At 47.6% G+C, this 19739-nt stretch overlaps 1 protein-coding gene across 1 annotated transcript in view; it reads left to right on the top strand.

Moving 5' to 3' along the window:
- Positions 1-5001: 5001 nt before the first annotated feature.
- TTC9 (tetratricopeptide repeat domain 9) overlaps positions 5002-19739 on the top strand; it is a gene marked incomplete at its 5' end in the record, with an annotated part of 31587 nt that continues 16849 nt past the window's right edge. Inside the window, one exon of the mRNA XM_080809178.1 lies at positions 5002-5410. Coding sequence (XP_080665304.1) covers positions 5002-5410 — 409 coding nt within the window. The remainder of the gene's footprint in view (positions 5411-19739) is intronic.

Below are 19739 nucleotides of genomic sequence, written 5' to 3'. Positions count from 1 at the left end.
ACTCCTCCAGGTGCTGAGTGAGATAGCCATTGATAGCCTGTACCTCAAATCCTCCCATCTTAAAGAGTTTTTCTCTCCCAAAGACCGTAAATCTCATGGAAGTCTCTGATTGGCTCTATTTGGGTCATGTGCCCCTCCCTGAACCAATCACTGTGGGACAGGGAGATGAAATAATATGATTGGCCAAGCCTGGAATAAGGTGTAACAAGTGGGGACTGGAGGGGGTGGGGAAGGACCACAGACACCGCGATTGACTTGCCGGCTCCACCGGGACCACATGGAATAGGGGAAGGGGAAGGCTGCTGGCTGATCCAAACAGCTGACGTCATGGCTCCCACAGAGAGCCATAGTTGGTGTTGGAGATGAGAAGGTTGTGGGGTGCAGAGTGGATTGAGTAGTAGGAGAGAGGGATAGGCAGAGAGGCCTTACTTTTCTAAATCAGGCTACACTGGACCGGACACTGGAATTATAGAGAAATTTGTTGTTGGGTTGTGGGTGAGTGGACAGATGTGGGAAGAATGAAAACATGAGGCTCACATTAGCCTCCTACAGCAAACGCTACGTCCAGGCATGAAGTGGTTAAACGTCTCCCACGCTTCCATGGAGGGATGATTGAAGATTGCATATGGATAAAAACTGGTGATGGGAATGCTGTAATTTTCTCAGGTAAATTGTGAAGTTGAACGCAATTAGAAAAACATCCCCAAAATAGCTTGGTTTGGTTGGCATGTGACCAAACCCTGAACAGCTTAGATTAGTATAAAAGAGATTCAAATATATGTCTTTTGCATATGCTTAGGAAACTGAGCTGAAGGAAGAGGAAAGCAGCTCATGCCATCTGTTTAGGAGGTATGCAAGCTTCCGAGGGAGTTTGGAAAGAAAAGGGGCTTTAGTCTTTTAAGACCAGTAGGCAGTGAGAAAGGCACATGCTCAGAGAAACAGAAATAAGGTCAGAACCCAGGACAGACAGACAGTCTGAGACCCATAAAGTCAGCAGGAGCACCATGACTTCCACTGTGCACCACACCAAGTTCTTGCCATCGGAATAGCTCCACCCACATCTCCTCTAAGAAACCTCCCGGTGTATCTCAGCAGTACTGAGCTCTTCCATTCGTGGTAAGGTCATTCATGGGATTCACTGACCTGCACCCAGAGCTTGCCTGTTAGGAGCGAAAGGAAAGGTTTTGATGACATTGAGCCCAAGGACCACGAGTGCTGGAAACCTACTATGGCTCAGTCATCTTTCTCCCCTGTGAGGTTCACAAGCACGTGATACATTCAAGAGCCATCAACAGAGGAGAAATCAAAATACTCCTTTATTTTCCCATGAACAGATGCTCAATTTCTTAGTGCGGAGCTCTCTTGTAAAAACAAGGTCAGAGCAAGCAGCCGACAGTAAAGGCCTCCCCGAGCCTCTCCCTCCCCACGACACACTGAAATCTTCTCACCCTCCGTCTTACCACACTGGATCAGAAATGGAAGCAATAAAAAGTATGCTCACCTATGAATTGGAGAAAGAGAAAACAAGATGACCGGATCCCAAGAGGGGGCCTTGGCTCAGCGTACCTATTCCTGCTGCATGAAATAGAAGAAAAAGCTACACGGAGGTTCCTAACCCTGCCCTTGTTAAATATGGCCCAGTTAATTTCCTGGAATCTGACCGAGCTAATGAACACGGCTTCTCTGGGAGAAGGCAAAGTCTGGAGAGAAGGAGAGACATGAAACTACCCTTTCCTCTAAATACTTGCTTCTCAAAATATGGGCCCTGGACCAGCAGCAGCACCTAGCAGCTTGTTAGAAATGCACAATCTTGGACCCCACCCTAGATGAAGGGAATCTGGCAGTTGCATTGTAATAAGATCTCTGAGGGATTCATATACACATTAAAGTCTGAGAAATATCGAGTTTCCAAATCCGTGCCCAAATTGTCGTTTTGATTTTTGCTCGCTTCCAAAAATAGGGCTCTGCATATGGTCAATAGTTAATGAAAGGATGTTTGAGAATTTCTCTTTGGCACCCATTTAATTCCATGTAAAGGGAGACCATTTCTGAGAAACCAGCACCCATTCACCAATGAGTGGCTTAGAGACAGAAAGCACACTGAAAACAACCAAACAAAACAGTCCTAGACATACACGCACAGCTCCACTGCATAGGACAGATGGACATAGTAAATTTCCTCTCACTTCACCCCCCCCATAATATTCTCTCCTTTCCTCACTCGCACTCTCCTTCACCCAAGCTACTATGAAGCTTTTGTGTTGGGCTGACATCACTCACAGGCTAGTACCCCCTGCATCACGTGTCTCTTGCAGCCCTGTCCTCAGACCCAAAATCTAAGAAGGAGACAATGCACCACTAAGCCGGGACACCGTAGGCTAACAAAAAGCAATTTGTCACATCAGTATTTCTCCCCTTTAAACAGTTCTGACTGTCATGACCCAATTCATACCTTATCTCCAACAGTAGCAAGATCCCAGGCCTAGATCTTCATCCAACATGTGCCTGAGCATGAAATTAACGGTAAAAACTCAGAGCACTCAATCCCAATTTCTTCTCTTGGCTCTACCTGATATAATTCCTTTTAGGAAAAAGGGCCAGGGGCTGACAAGTATTTATGGGTTAACAAGCGTCTGCCATAATATTATTAGGGGATCCAATAATGACAGGATATAATGAATAGTGATTAAATTACCATCTGCTGAGCACTTATAATGTACTTGACAACAACCTCATAAAGGAAGTAGTATTCCCGTGTAATAAGTGAGGGAATTTGTTTTCAGAAATTGAATAACATCCAGGAAGCAGCCAAGATAGATACCCAGCATATCTCTTAAGGAAAAAGCCTCTCAACCATGACAATAATACGATATTTCACTTGTCAGAAAACATTGCAAACTCCCTGTTTGAGTAAAGAATCATTTTCCTTCTCGGGGGCTAATGTGAGGATTAAACGAGATTAAAGATGTTAACGCATTTAGAAAAGTAAGATACTGCAACATACAAGGTATCATTTAGTACATTAAGATCATGTCCAAATAAAAGCCCTCCGTACTATACAAATGACAACTATACATGTGAAAAATGTTCACCCTTATAATTAAAGACACCCCAGTTCATTCAATATCAAGTTCTCATTCATCAAATTAGAAAATAATTTTAAAGTTTAACCCTCACTGTTGGCAAGGATGTTGTGAAAATACTACATTGCTGGTGGGAGTTCATGTTAGTACAACCCTCTTAAAAAGCAAATAGATAATATGTTTCAAGACATTTTAAAAAAACGACATAATTTCTTGTAAGGAAAAATAAATTAGGACAAAATTTTAAGTACAAATACAGTTGAGAGCATAGATTATGAAGCCAGATTCCTTGGATTTAAATCCCAAGTCCACTGCTTACCAGCAGTGTGCCCTTGGGAAAATCTCTGTCACCTGGTGTTCAAATGGGGATAATAATGGCACCTATTTCACTGAGTTGTTATGAGAATTAAATGAATTATTATACATAAAGTACTTAACCCAGTGCCTGGCACAAAGAAAGCATGATATATAAGTGGTATCTATTATTTTTATTGTCTTAGCACTCTTTATAATAATTGGAATCACTGTCTGACTATAGAAAAATGGTTAAGGACACCATGGTACGGACATAAAATGAATATTACGAAGCCACGAGACTTTAAAAGACTATTTAACCGCATGGAATGTAAAGTAAAAAGAAACCGTATCTATCACCCCCATACCATTCACGCTTGATCAAAGGGCACTTTGTACAAATAAGGATGTGTAGAAAACAACGAGTGGGGATTACATCAAAATATCAGCAAAGAGTATATGTGGGTGAAGGGGTAGGGTTGGGGGTTCCTTCCCTTCCCTTTCTGGACTTCACAAACCTATGGCAGTGCTTCTCACAGTCTAATATCTTTGCCCCTTAACCCCAGCCCGTTCCCAGCAGACAGCGGACACTCAGGCTGCCTGGAATCGTGAGTGACGGAATGGAACCTCGAGACGAAGGGCACGGAACTGGAACTGTCCTGTAAATGGAAACCGGAACGCATGCACCCCCAGCCGGATGACCCACAGTAACAGGTGTTTTCCGTCTCTGACCTCGGTGATTCATTCCGCACAGCTGCCCGCACACAGGGGTGTCCGCGGCTCCTAGAATACAACGCCCCACACGGGGTAGTGCGCAGTGTTCCGGACGCCTGGGCGGCCACACACGGAGACACACCTCGGGGACAACCTGGAGCCACAAAAAAGAGGCCCTGCCACCTTAAATAGATGAATGCCTGACTGCAAAGAGCAAGCAGCTATGGCTTGTGCCCACGCCCCTTGCTCCCAAACGCACCTTTCTTTCTAGTTTTCAAGCAATCTATTGAGGGTGAGTCTGCATGCGTCCGGTCGCTGGCGGACCCCCTCCCTACACACACACACACACACACACACACACACACACACACACCGCGCGCGCGCGCACACGCGCACCCCTTCCCCCATTCGTCTCTTTCAGACTAGGCGCGTCTCCGAGGGTTGGGTTGAATGGGAAAGAACGGGGCCGTCTTTGTCATTAATCCTCCCCTCCTTCGGGCGAGCCAAGCTTCTTCCGGGTCAGCGACAATCACCGCCACCCCAGTCGGGCCCGCGGTCCCGCATCCCGCTAGCCTCGCGCCCGCGGGGGCCAGGTCGCCACCGCCCGCAGGTTGCGGGAGGGGAGGAGGGCGAGGAGAAGGGCGGGCGGCGCGGGAGAGGGGGAGGGAGGGAGGCGGGGAGGGGACGGCAATCCGAGGAGGAGGAGGAGGAGGAGGAGGAGGAGAGAGCAGCCTCCCGCAGCTGGCGAGGAGAATGGGAGTGCGGGGCGCCAGACCGCCGCGGGGTGTCACGGCCGCGGCCGAGCTTGCCGGGCGCGGGGCAGGCGCCCGCCGCTTTTAAACCCGGGCGGGCGCGGCGGCGGCGGCGGCGGGCGGATCGCGGCGCGCGCTGGGCGCCGGGCGGCGGCCGGATGGAGAGGAAGGGCTCGGCGGCCGCGGCCAAGGGGAACCCGAGCCCGCCCGCGGCCGGCGAGGCGCAGCGGCCGCCGCCGCCACTGTGCGTCCCGGGCGGCGGCGGCGGCGGGGTCCCGGCGCGCGGCCAGGCTGGGGCGGCGGCCGAGCCCGCCGAGTTCATCCGGCGGGCGCACGAGTTCAAGAGCCAAGGGGCGCAGTGCTACAAGGACAAGAAATTCCGCGAAGCCATCGGCAAATACCACCGGGCGTTGTTGGAGCTGAAGGGGCTGCTGCCGGCGCCGGGGGAGCAGGAGCGGGACTCGCGCGCGGCCTCCCCGCCCGGGGCCCCCAACCCCGGCCGCCTCTCGGAGGAGCAGAGCAAGACGGTGGAAGCCATCGAGATCGACTGCTACAACAGCCTGGCAGGTGAGCTGCGCCGCGCCGCGCCCGGCCCCTCCGCCCCTGCCCGCCCGGAGCCCGGCGAGGGACCCGGGCCCTCGGGTCCCAGCCGACCGCTGCGGCGCGCCCGCGCTGCCCTCTTCCCCGCCGGCACCGTGCTGCTCCAGGAAGGACGACCCGGGAGGGGGGCGCTTTGGAAAAAGTGACTTTTAGGATTATACCTCCCCAAACTCGTCCCTTCCCCCTCGTCCATCGTAAATCTCACCTAAAAATAACTGGACGGACAGAACGAGCCCCGGCTGGCCTGGTGGCGATTGCTTCTGCTACTGCTCACCAGTGGACCTCGGTCCAAACGCGGGAAGTAGCGCCCAGGGTGGAAACCCGCACCCACCGCATGCCCAGCGGCCGCTCTCCTCAGGTTATCACAGGCACCAGAGCTCGCCCTCACCTTGCCCTCAACCGACCGCATCCCCATGGGCAAGGTCCTTCCTGCCCCAAGTTCCCTTGGCCTCGGTAGCATAGGGCAGTTTGCCACGATGCCTTCGGCATCTTGAGCAAAATGGATTCCAAAATGCCACTTTCTTCTCTCTCAGCTCTGCTGGGGCTCCCGGTTGCCAGGTGAAGGGAGCGATCTCAAAGGGAAGCTGGTTCATGGTTGGGCTTGAGCTGTGCGCGACATCCTTGCTCCTTCACTGGTCCTCTTCCAGCTGACTGCAGCGCCGGAGGCAAAGGGGGCCCTTCTGTTGGGATGAGAAAGTACATAAATGTGGGGTGAGAAAGGTACATTCATTCCGGAGTTCCAGAGTTCACTTTGGGGATTTAGGTCACCGTCAGGCATTTTAAAAAATTTAACTTTGCCACAGGAAATCAAAGTCTCTTTTAAAAAAGGAAGAGCGTGGGTCCTTCCAGGGCCTTCCTGTGAGAAGGTGGGAGATGTGGGCAGGCGCAATGGCCTTACGTGTGGAGAGGCATTCTGTACTCCTCTCACCCCATTTGGTGGGATTTGGGCATGGTCCAATGCCCAATCCAATGGCCAAATAAAAGGCCATTACTCCTAGTCCCTAACCCTTGAAGTTGCCTAAACTAGCTCGGGACAGTTGGAGCAGAGTAGCTTGGGGAGAAGGACTGGGTGTGGCCACGGAAGGTGAATGTGGTTTGGGCACAGGAAGTTGGGGGATGAAAAAAAATATATATCGATAATTCTGCTGTGTTCCCTCTGAGGTGTCTAGTGCCAGCCTGCCTCTGTGTTCCCATAATGCCATGCCCAGTATCACCTCAATCAGGCAAAACCCAGCCACTTTATAAACTGTGGTTTACAAATGTAAGGGATTAATAGACTAGCAGTAGTAACAGTTGTAAAAATGGTGGTGCCCATAGCAGTCCTAGTAATAATGGCAGTAGGTAAAGTATAGCAAAGATGGGCTATCTCAATCCGTCATCACGCACAGCTTGGTTCTCTTTATTTCCTGTAAGCCTCTGGCATACTTGCTTCTGCCTGATGAATAGTTAAAGGGCAGAGTGGGCGTGGGTGGAGGAGAGGCAGTCTGGATCACTAATGCGGTGATTTCAGAGTGGTAATGGAGTTTTATATTTAGTCTTATCCACGGGCATTCTAGGGTTGCCCCTCACCCCACGCTCTTGGCCGCTGGCCTGTGGCTAGGACTGCCTATTGCCAACCCGAGAGGCGGTTACATTTCCATGGCGAAACCAAAGATGTGTCCTTGGTCAGGCAAGCCCAGCCAGGGCGGGGCTGAGATGCCGCCCGCTCCTTCACCCCTACCCTCACCACGAAGGCAACTTGGGAAAACTTCAGCGGTGAGAGAATGGAGAGAGGCAATAGCTAGCGGACGGATTTCCCCTCTGCTGCCTTCTCCAGCCGCTCGCCCCTTCTTCGTATTAATAATTTATTGTGTGCACTGTGCTAGTCACCCTACGTACAACGCGCTTTTTAACCTTTAAGACAACTTGCTGAAAGACTGCAGAGAGAAAAAACAAAAACAAAAACAAAAACAAAAACCCTGAGGTTCCAGAGCCATTCAACTCCAAAATCAATGATCAGTGTTCTCGCCATCACACCTTGATGCGCAAATTCAGTGTCCTCTAGGCATCTGGCTCGCTGAATCCAGTCTTAGGTGGGCTTCCGTTTGGAGTACTGAGCCCTGGGAACCAGGAGAAAGGAATACAGGACCTAATTCAAAACCCTGATAGGGCTCTTCCTAAACATTTTCAAGTTTCAATGAAAGAGAAAAGAAGAATAATTACAAGCTGAGCAGTCACGTCAAAGCCAAAATCTGTATCCTGGATAGAACATTCAATTGGGAGAAGGGATCCTGGAAGCCACCTAGAAAAAATAAGTAGAAGCCCGATGTTGGTTTCCTTGGGGATAATGCATAAAATCTCTTACTACTCTCTGAGAAGTCCTAGCTGATAGGAAAGTATCCTTTCTTGTTGGACAGCACAAGTAATACATACCTTTAAAGTATATTTTCTTTTAGAAAATATCAAAAAGTTTAAAGAAGAAAGTGCAAAATTACTCTTAACCCCACCACCAAAAGACACCCCTCGTGATATATTTCCTCCCTGCATTTTTCTCTAGACATTCATGTGAACTGTTTTCAAAGCCAGGACCTCCTGTATCTGCTTTTATTCCCAGTTACCATTATTATCAGAAGCATTTTTACATTTCTTTAAATGTGAAGATTATTTGAAGTGGCGGCATAAAATTTTTAGCGCTTACAATGACCATTTGATGGAAAGGGAAGAAAAGATCACTGCTACTGTTGTCAGAGCCAGAACAGTGCCGTGAAGCCCATAAGATACCCTGTCCCCCCTCGTGCCTGCTGATAGGAAGGAGACAGCAGCTGCACATTCTTTCTGGCAGAAAGGCAACTGACCCTTCCATCCGGGCTACAGTGCCGGCTGAGCAGCCCAGCCAGCTCCTGGTGGGAGCAGTCTGAAGACGTTTGTGCTCTCGAAGATCTGTCCTTCTACATAGCTGTCCATAGAGAGAGACAGTTGGGGTTTGGAGGAAACTTGGACCAGCCCAGAAGTACCCGGAGGATTAGGCTATGTTGCTAAGGGCATCTCGGCACCTAACAAAAGGCTGTTGGGAGGCTTCTGGAAAAAAACCTAGGTCTGGTTGGACCCTGGTACTCTTCATGGAAGGCTCCAAGAGAATAGGAAGAGGTGGCGGGAATGTGCAATGTACTAAGAGACGTTCGTCTAAAAATCCATTTGGATGACTTGAGGGGGTCACGTGAAGGGTGTGCAGACAGTTGTCAGAGTGCCCGTGGTTGTGGTCTGTTCTGGCTTGGAGTTCCTCCTGATTAGGAGGGATCTGGCCAGTACTGCAAGACCCCTGGACTTGATTTTACCCGTCTTATTCTTTATGGAATTAAGAAAAAAAAAAAAAAAGATGGGAAGTATCCCGTTCTTTCTGAATTTTGAATGACATTGATACAGTGATCGAAAAGATATTCTGACCTAACTAGGGCAATGTAGGACTCTACTCCTTGCCAAAGCTGCAAAGGAAGCGCGTGTTGGCCTGTTGATCGACTCCTATTGACCTTGAACAAGACACGGGACTCCCCTGGGGCCTTGGAATGTTTTGTGCAGTTTCTTGAAAGACAGAGCCTTTTGCTCCCCATGGTTCCCATGGGGCTGTGGTGGCCCCAGCTGGGCGTGATCAAAAGATTACAACATGTAATGACTTTGTTGGTATTTTCGAATGACATTCAAGACTCAAATGCCCGCAGTGTAGATGAGTGCCTACAGGCCGTGGCATTGGATCTAGATGAGAGTCAGCTTGTGCCTCTATCCCTAGCATACCCTGTGACTTTGGTTAAGCCCCTACCATGTCATTTTGCCCATTTTCCCATTCAATTAGGGCTACATTTAAGAGATTTTTGTTGTTTATTTTACCAAAGGGACAGATAGTATCCACTGATCCAATATGAAGCCCCAGGACAAGGGTATGGCAAGGCCTAGAGAGGTCACACTGGGAAAAGGCCTGGGATGGACATGTCTTAAAGCCATGGGACCAGGGCTGGCTACATAATTTGTGCAGCCCAGTGCAAAATGAAAATGGGGAGCTCCTTATTAAAAAAATGTGTGTGGGATGGGGAGAAGTATCATGAAAGGTGTTGAAAGGTAAAGCTTGTCTCCTTTCTTTCATGACCTTTCTCCCTCTCGATTTGACATGGTGCTTTTATTTGCTATTTAATGTCATTATAAGAAAATTAAAATTTTAAATTATTGTCATGAATTTTACTGTTCACCTTTATATTGTGCAAAGCTAGTTTTAAATGGAAACGCGAAAGGACTTACCATTTATGTGAAATCACGAAAATTACACAATTCACATCTTGTAGCTTACACATGCGTAGGTAGTCTATTCTTCCTAGGGCAGTGGAAATGCTGACAAAAACAAACTCAACTATTTTTATTTCATTTCTTTACATGCATTCCTTATGGGGCACTTTCCACCAAGTTTGGCTTTCTACCAAGTAAGCAAAGGAAAAGGCACTATTCCCTACTCTTACCTTTTATGTCATCATTTTCAGCATAAGTGGTTGGCTAGTGCAGGGTAGAAACATAAGTAGGAGAGGGTATGATGGGGCTTTAGGTCATCTGTGCTTCTTACTGCTTTCTTTCTGTATTTGAAGCAATTTCTGGGTTGAATGGAAGTCATGCCTCTTGGGGCTGTCAGCATGTCTGCCTGCTTCCTTAGTCACAGACCTGACAGTCTTACCTCGTACTCAAGCTGGGTTCTGCTGAACTCTCACGCATTGTGGGTCCACTGGAATTCTGTGCTCACGGGGCACCCTGAGTGCTACGTGCAAGTGGGGTTGCAAAGAATGGTTGTGCCTCTCTCTTCTGCTCATGTTCGTGTACCATCGTCCCATCAAACTTCACTTACAAAACACAGCTCCAAAGAGAAAATTGTTAGGAATTTCAAGGAAGCAATAACAGAGCACTAAACCAAATACAGGGAACTTCTGACCGCATAAGGCACCCACCCGTGAAGTCACCCGCAATGGGATACCAGAAGCTGACTGGGTAGATACATCTAAGGTGGACAAAATTAGACATAGACTCTGAGGCAGGTTCTAAGACCAAGGGTACTCAACAGAAAGGGGTGTGGAACCAGAGAACCAAGCATGAAGATGGATGAATTACAAATGCAAGAACTCAGTGGTAAGAAGGAGATGAAGACTAGAGACAACTGGTAACCCAGTAGCTAGAAGATAAGTTTTGGAGGTAAGAACTGGTCAAAGAAGGGGGAAGAAAAAAGGCTTCATGCTGAGATGCTCAGCGAAGAGCTTTCCAACTGGGTGAGAGAGCTTGACTGGCCATGCCATTGTTGACCCGAGGCTGTTCCTTGGGCAGCACTTTTGCCAAGAAATCTCGGCCTATAAATGTGGCCTCTAGGATCATGTGAGAATTGAAACTTGTAGGATGCTTTCTAGGAAAGTACATTCTGAATGTAGACTTCAGGCCGAGTTCTAAAGTAGATTCTGAAGGTCCTTAGTCTACTTCCGAGGGAAGTGAATTGGGTGGTTCTTAGCCAGAAACTCTTTAGGATGTCCCTACAGCCACAATACATGGGAGTGTCCCATCCAAGAGAAGGGGACACAGCTGCAGTGAGGACAGGAAGGCCAAGATCTGGAGCAGCCAAAAGCTGTTCCCAGAGCTTTGCAAGTTGGGACTGATCTCCAGATGGGACAGTCTCTTCTTATAGCTATTCTCTCTTACCCCCAGCCTGTGCCTTCTTCAGATAGCTAGGATGAAAACCAAATGTCTCAACCCACCAACCATCAAGTGCCTAATTCCCAGGTGACTTTCGGAGGTCAGAGGTTCAGTTGGGAACAGAGTTTTCCATTTTCACCAAGATAATTAGTCCTGCTTCAACCACATAGCAGAAGCCTCTAGCACCAACCATGGTATCAGACATAAAAAAGCCAAAGATAATGCTATCAAAGATGAAAGGAGTTTAGTTCCTGGTGGTATTCATGTGGCGGAGAAATCACTCATTAGGAATGTAAAGCTCATTCATTACCTTTCTCTTGTACATGTACTTTTTCATATCAGCCATAAAATGATGCCATGGCTAATAGGACCCAAACCAACAGTGCCCAAATATTTTTGAAAAGGAGGTGGGATGTGCAGTGCCAAGGAAGGTTGATTTGAGCTGAGTTGAATCTCAGGTTGAAATGCATCCGAGTGGATCTTCCCTTCCCTTTCTGCCAAAAAGACTTTCAAAGAACACGCCAATTATAGTCGACGTTTACATGGGGCAAGCTCAGGGGCAAAGGTTTCCCTTCCATGGTGTTTCTGTGTGTAAAGAACAAAAGTGAGAAGTGGTGCTAACTGGCTGTCTCTAGAGTTATGTAATCAGTTATGATTTCAGATTCGGATGTGACCCCAAACGTCACACAGGTGTGTGAATTTCCTTGGTAACATAACCAGCTTGGCCTCTAGCATCAGCTTAGGCACCTCCAACAGTAGAGACACACCACCACCTAAAGTGACCCATTTAAAAACTACCACCACAAAACAACAACTATAATAATAACAATTACAATAATAACAATTGTAGTGGCAGTAAAGACCACCATGACCAGCCCAGTTCCTAGCACCCAGTCGATGTTTCATGAATGGGTTAGACATGAATGAAAATGCTTATTCCAGCAGCTGTCTCACATTAAAGATCCTGTAAATCCAATCATTCCATTAATATTAATTGTGCATTTAATATGTGCTAGATGCTGGGCATGGGGCCTAAGTATACAGGAGTAAACATGAAGGACAAGGTCCCCGCCTTTGATGAATACAGACACACACACACACACACACACATACAATACATATATGTACATGAAAATATAAAATGATATATAATTTATACATATATATACTTAATATATATAATTTCATTTGCTCTCACTTTGTGAGACAGAAAGCTTAAGCTTGGAGCAGTTAAGTCACTCCCCCGCGGTCACGTGGCAGTATGTGGCAAGCTGGGATTTCTCATCTGCCACTCTATAGTTCCACAACCTGTGGTCCTAACCATTCACCTCACAGCCTCCGTTTTTAGGAGTTTCTTCCTTCAATACTAAAATTCACCCCCATGAAATTTCTATTGATCCATCCATATTCTTTTTTTTAAAAAATATTTTATTTATTTATTTATTTTATTTATTTGAGAGAGAGAGAGCATGTGTGGGGGGAGGGGGAGGTGTGGCGCAGAGGGGGAGGGGGAGAGACAAGCAGACTCTATGCTGAGCTGGGACCCCAGTGTGGGGCTCGATCTCAGGACACTGAGATTATGACCTGAGCTGAAATCAAAAGCTGGGTGCTTAATCAACTGAACCCCCCAAGTGCCCCTGATCTTGTCATATTCTATCTACCCTCTGAGGCAACACAGACTACATCTCATCTCACAGACTACATCTCATCACCCGTGTAACGAGGACAAGCCTTGGCATTTTTAGGACAGCTCAGTTGCCCCTCGTCCAGTCTTGTATTCTGTAGGTCAAACATCCTTTTACTGTGATTGTGCCTTGTGTGATTAAGAGTCCCCTTCCATGACCATTCTGGGTGGTTAAGAGACAAGTGTCCTGCATTCTGTAACCGGGTCAGAATTTCCCTTTTGTCGCCAGGAAGATGACCTGAATTTGTATGGACAGGGAAGTGTGAGGAGCTGGTGAGTCCTGATTTCCAGTGAGCCTAGAGGCTGCAGGAGCCCCACCACACTTCTTCCTCCTTTCTGTACTTCTTGCTTTGGAGCATGTGAATTCCAGTTAGGAGGTCCTGAGAAATTTGAGTGGAAGTGTTAAGAGCCGGAATTCCCTTCAGCCATTACTGTCTCAATAGTCACTCTGTGGATACCGTGAGGAGAAACGATCCACTAGATGGATAACATCTGGAATTGTCCAAATGCATTAGTCTAGACCTGGTCGGTTCTAATGTCATGAGAGCGAGGATGCCGTCCTTTAAAATCATGTTTCAGTTTTAATGCCAAATGAAGTTGGGCAGATTATTATTCCGGGTGGTGTGGAACATTTGCTCTCCTAACATCCTGGAAAGTAATATTTATGTTTTCGTTTGTGTTTTTATGACTGGCTGGTACTAGGTTCTGGCTTTGTGGGCCAAACCTCATCTCTCAAGAAACAAAAACAAAAAAGAGTCCCCAAAGCCAACACCAAAGAGACCAGTGGTCCTGTGTCTAGTGGAATGCTGACTGGGCAGACTCATGTGACCGCTGGTGGCACATTCACCGTACGGGAACTTAATCTGACCTTGATTTGCCTCTCTTATTAAATGGGTATAATCATGCCGGCTTGTCTCACAGGGTGCGGGCGAGGAGTAATGTGAATATATTTACGCAACTATAAAGTTTAGTAGTGTAAATTAGCATTTTAAGTGGGTAGGGATACATAGGAGGAAAAAAGTAGAGGAGAAATAAAAAGTGAGACCTGCCCGATGAAGGAAAATGCTCACCTCCAATGTCAATAATTTTGGGATAAAAGACATACTTGGATAGTATCCACTAGGAAAACTCGCTTGATGACCGGTTTCTGTATTAAATATCTATCCACACTGACTCTCCCATAGTGTTTCAAACACACATACTAAAACAGTCCCCCCAATACTGGTTTCTTCATAGTCCACACACAAAAACACTTGCTTTAAAAAAAATCATCTAATGAGAACGTGAGGGGTGTTCTCTGAACTAAGATTTCCCTGCTTCTGACATCCCTACCTTTGAGAACAGAATGGAAGCTTGGCTTGGTGAACAAGGGCTTGGACTCCAAGTTCTCCACGTGCTGGGGCCTTGTGTCAAAGACTCTTCTCTTTGGGGCTCTAGTCTTCTTATTTACAAAGACTAGGGTTGGATTCCAAGATCACCGAGGTCTTTTCCAGCTCTTCATGCCACTCTTTCTGAACTGTGTGGTCATTACATGGGATGGGGTCGTTCTGTGTGTGCAGATACATACCAGTCTCCAAAAGCTGTTATGACATAAAAAGGCAGAAGGAAGGCCACTCTTTAATACAAGTCCCTTGTGTGAGTAGATACAAGCTAGCATAAATGTATCTGTGTCAGGAAGATCATCTGAAATCCTTCAAGTGAAGCTGTTAACCTTACTTGAAAAAGGGATAAATTAACTTTAACTTTTTTTTTTTTAATTATTAAGACTTTATTGTTTGTAGGGCAGTATTCACAGCAAAATGGAGGGGAAAGTACAGAGATTTCCCATACAGTCCCTGCCCCTACACGTGCACCACCTGCCCCATTGTCAGCCTCCCCCACCAGAGTGGGACGTTTGTTACAAAGGATGAACATACGCTGACACATCGTAATCACCCAAAGCCCGTCGTTTACATCAGAGTTCGCTCTTGGTGTTGTGCATTGGATGGCTTTGGACAAGTGTATAATGACATGTATCCACCATTAGGGTATCATACAGAGTGTTTTCATTACCCTAAAATTCCTCTGTGCTCTGCCTGTTCATCCTTATGCCTTACCCCACAACCCCTGCAACCCCGGAGCTTTTTACTGTCTCCATAGTTTTGCCTTTTCCAGAATGTCATGGAGTCAGCATCATACAGGACGTGGCCTTTTCAGATTGGCTTCTTTTACTTAGCAATATGCACTTCAGTTTCCTTCATGTCTTTTTTAACTTTTTAATTTTAAATCTTTCTGTAGTATTTGACTTTTCTAACGATATATGCATGATGGCTATTATTTTTTAAGAAAAATGATGACAGGGTTATCGCTTAGAGAAATCATGGGTAATCTGGCTTTCTTCTTTTTATTTTCCTGAAGAAAAGCCACCTCATAGACATGATTTTTAGTGCCATGCTAGATATTTTCTGTCTTGTCTAGCCTTGACAGGCAGTGACACCAAAGATGTCAAGCAAAACTATCCCAAGCCCCCCCCATTTTCTCTTAATATCCCACAGTCGGATTCATCCCCCTTTCTGCAGTGCCTGCCACCCCAGTTGGCACACAGAGCTAGATCCCGACAGCCTGGAACCCCCGGTGGGAGAATGCCCCTCAGTAGTACGTTAGTGACAGCTCAAATCTGGCAGTGAGGCAGGGAAGGGAGTTCGGTCAGGTCTTGTGATATGAATTGGTCCTGAGTTTTAGCGATATGCCTCTGGTATGGAAGAAGGGGTGCCATGTGTCATCAGTGTTCAAGACTCTTACTGGCCCCTGAATTTTGAAATCCTGGCCATGGGTACATCAGATACAGCAGCCTGAGCATGGGAAGGCAACTCACTTATTCACTGAATCTTTCCTGTGTACTTTCCTGGCCTCCTTACAGCCCAAACCCAAACCCAAACCTTCTGTGTTCTCCTCAAACATGGCACAGGTATAGTGGGAACTGGAGTCCTAGTCCAGAGTCTGCTGCTAACTTGCTCTGTGACTTTGGACAAGTCACATCACCCTGAGCCTCAATTTCCCCAAATGTAAATAGTGGGGGTTGGGTCGGGGCCCTCCAAGTGTCTTCTCACGAGGGCTGAACTGTTTAGGATTTTGAAGACCTTCTAGCTACCCGCTCCCTGGCCTCTCCTTCTGGGAGCAGCCAGATTTAGGGAAGAGACAAGCAACAAGCTCGCTTTTATTCTAGTTTACTGGTATGTGCTGACAAATAATTGTTAAAATATCCCAACTAGGATTTCCAAGGCAACCCTTGCAAATAGGGAGGGCCAAGCGAAATAAGGGACCTCACAACCTCCCAGGATGATAGCTTCAGACAGAGCGTCTCTTAAAGAAACCAGAGTAAGGATTGGAGGGCTATTTAAAATATTCTCTGGGCTTTGGAATCTAAATTGATGTCACCAAATATTACCCATTACTGCTAAATATTTCCAGATTATTTCAAAATTCAGGCTTGGATTCTGAGCAGGCAGTCATTCACCATCAGAAACCTGGCAGTGCTGGTTAGACAAGGCTAGGAAGGCCTGATGGCAAGAAAAATAAAAGTTTTTAACAGACTGTCAGGATGCCTAGGTGGCTCAGTCAGTGAAGCGTCCGACTCTTGGTTTTGGCTCAGGTTGCGATCTCAGGGCTGTGAGAGGGAGCCCATCGGGATCCAGGCTCAGCACGGAGTCTGCCTGAGGTTCTCTCTCTCCCTCGGCCCCTCCCCCCACTGTCTGTCTAGAAATAAATAAATTTTTTAAAAAAGAGAGAAAGGAAGGAAGGGAGGGAGGGAGGGAGAAAGAAAGAAAGAAACACTGTCAAGCGCAAAAGTTATGGGCAACAGGTGCTGGCTTAGAGTGTCTCAGACATTTGCCGCCCTTGGCCCAAAGCTAAAGATCCCTCAGGAGTTCAGCCACATCCAAGCATTTAGGGATGTGATTCTGAGCCTATTGCTCTCACCCTGAGTCAGAACTGAGCTCCTTCCTCTAATAGGCCTGCACCCTCGGGCTGTGGAGGGAACTGGGTCACTGGGAATGTGTGTGGACCCGTCCCTGACACCTAGATAGTGAGAAGGCCTGTCACCCCGAGTTTGCCAATGAGGTTGGGAGGGAAGAAAGAGAACACAGAGGAACAGACGGGCAGAAAACCTGCAGAGCCATGTGGCCTAATGGGAGAGAATTTTGCTTAGCATAAGCAGGTCTGGGTTTGAATCCTGACTTCCCATTGACTCCGCCATTAACCTTGGACAGGTCCTTCTCTCTGAGTTTGTTTCTGGTAAAGGGTGGGAGCAATGATGTGCACTGCGCAGGATTGTGGAGGTAATTGACATGAAACGGTACATGCACCCATGCCTAGCACAGGGCCTGGTGCACAAGAAACTCTTCATAAATGATGGTCTCTGTAAGTCTAATTCCCACTCCGGAAGGTACTAAGACAACAAAGCATGTAAGAGGGGAGGAAAAAGGACTCCCCAAAGGAGGTTATGGGGGACTATGGGAAGCCAAGGAGCACACGGAGGAGGAGAAAAGAGTCCTCAGTGACTCCAGGGCAGGGGAGCTGAGTAAGGTGTAACCCGACAGCCTTCAGTGTGGGTGTTTCCGACCTGGCGTGTTCAGTTGGGTTCCCTGGGGAGCCTCACAAGCAAGCAAGCTTACTGGGGGGAAGGGGCAGTGGGGGAAGGCAAGGCCTCTGTGAGAGGGAGCCATCCAAGGGAGAGGCTGTGAGGCGGCAGCCTGGTGCCTGCCCTGCCTGCCCCGTTGTGCTGCATGCCGGTGGCGCCAACTTCCTGAGCCTCCTCCCTGGTGTCGGATGAGGAGAGCCTTTGGCTTACTCGGGTGTCCTGAGAGCGAAAGCACCAGCAGGTGTGTCCCTTGGAGCCCCCTTGTAAATCCCGCCCTTGCAGGTGTGCCTCTGCCACGATGCCCAGGACCCTCACAGGCCCCAGGTCTTCCCAAGGCAGGGGCCCCGGGAACAGGCAATGCTCTCTGCTTAGGAGACCCTTAAGCCTTCTCTGCAGCCCTAATGCCAAGTTCCATCCACCCCTGCTCTCTTTGAAGACATAATGGGTGGAGGGGATTTTTAACATAGTTTCCTAATTACAGAAGTAAGATGTTGTAACTGTAGAAGATATTAGATAAAAGAAATTCAAAGGAGGGGCGCCTGGGTGGCCTGGTCATTAGGCGTCTGCCTTCAGCTCAGGTCATGATCACAGGGTCCTGGGATTGAGCCCCTCATCGGGCTCTCTGCTCAGTGGGGAGTCGGCTTCTCCCTCTCCCACTCGCTCTGCTTGCGTACCCTCTCTCACTGTTTCTCTCTCTGTCAAAATAAATACATAAAATCTTTAAAAAGAAATTCAGAGGAGAAACTAAAACTCACTTATTATCCAGCCATCCAGCCAACTCTTCCCTGTTTGGGTTTATTTCCTTCCAGTCTTTTCTTCTCTGTCCATATAAATATGTATCAGCTAGCCCACTTCAAGGTCTACCTTTCTCCAGTTAATTTAGGAAACAAGGAGTTTGGGTCCTTTGTGCTGGGGCCACCACCCGTCTCCTTCCCAGTACCCCCAGGATGCCACTCACTCTCCCCGGGGGGCTGCCGGGGGGGATCAGTTCTGGTTCCCCTTTTTGCCCCTTCACTTTCACACCCCCGGTACCACCACTTGGGGTTGTAGAGTTCCTGAAGGTTGTGGGATACACAAGGAGTTTACGTCTCAAAAACTGAATATTTACAATTCTTCTTCTTAGAATTCATTTGGCTGGCAGACTACCAGGAGTTTCTTACGGACCGCTGAACTTCTGGCAGGTTTTAACAACCTACCATGCTTCTCAGAATCTCCCCCCCCCACCAACCCATCCCTTCTCTGTCTCTTAGGCTCTTCCAGTCTCAAATTCAGGTCATTTCAAACACAGAGCAGTTTTCTTGTCTTTTTTTTTTTTTAAGATTTTATTTATTTATTTGACAGACAGAGATCACAAGTAGGCAGAGAGGCAGGCAGAGAGAGGAAGGGAAGCAGGCGCCCCACTGAGCAGAGAGCCCGATGCAGGGACTCGATCCCAGGACCCTGGGATCATGACCCAGGCCAAAGGCAGAGGCTTTAACCCACTGAGCCACCCAGGCGCCCCAGTTTGCTTATCTTTTTATCTACCTTATTTGCCTCCGACTGCTCTCAAGCTTCACCTCACCCCCTAGAGCAGGTGATGAAGGTGTTCTTAAAAAAAGGATACTTTCAGGGCACCTGGGTGACTCAGTGGGTTAAAGCCTCTGCCTTCAGCTCAGGTCATGGTCCCAGGGTCCTGGGATCGAGCCCCGCATCAGGCTGTCTGCTCAGCAGGGAGCCTGCTTCCCCCCCTCTCTCTGCCTACTTGTGATCTCTGTCCAATAAATAAATAAAATCTTTAAAATAAAAAAAAAGGATACTTTCTTCCCTAAAGAGGAACTCTGATGTCTCCTATTACAGTTCTTCACCATGATATAAACACACACTTATTTTTCACAAGATTCCACTTCTACCCCATAAACGTTTACCACCTTGATTTTTCCACCAGTATTTTCCACTAAAAACATTTTGTCAGTGTCACTAAGCATTTTTCTTCAGCATGATGTCAATGTCTGTGTCATGTTCCATTGTACCCGTGTCCCATTATTTATTTAACCAGTCTCCTCCTGGTAGATATTTCGGTTATTTCTAACGCTCAGCTATTACACATGGTGCTGCCACAGAGAGGCCACTAAGTGCTTTTCGGTGACATGTGTGCCTGTTAAGTAACTCATCCCCAAAGTATCTGGTGACGTGATGTTCACACTGGTGCCACGGAAGGATGGCGGGAAAGGCCACAGGAACAGGAGAGATGTTGCTGGGTCACGAAGGGGTGGCTGGAGAGGTGATCAGAACAGGGACAGCATTCTTTAAAGTCCAAAAAGAGAACA

This window comes from Martes martes (genome assembly GCF_963455335.1).
Source record: "Martes martes genome assembly, chromosome: 7".
Classification (NCBI taxonomy): domain Eukaryota; kingdom Metazoa; phylum Chordata; class Mammalia; order Carnivora; family Mustelidae; genus Martes; species Martes martes.
This window is presented reverse-complemented; position numbering and strand designations above follow the sequence as displayed.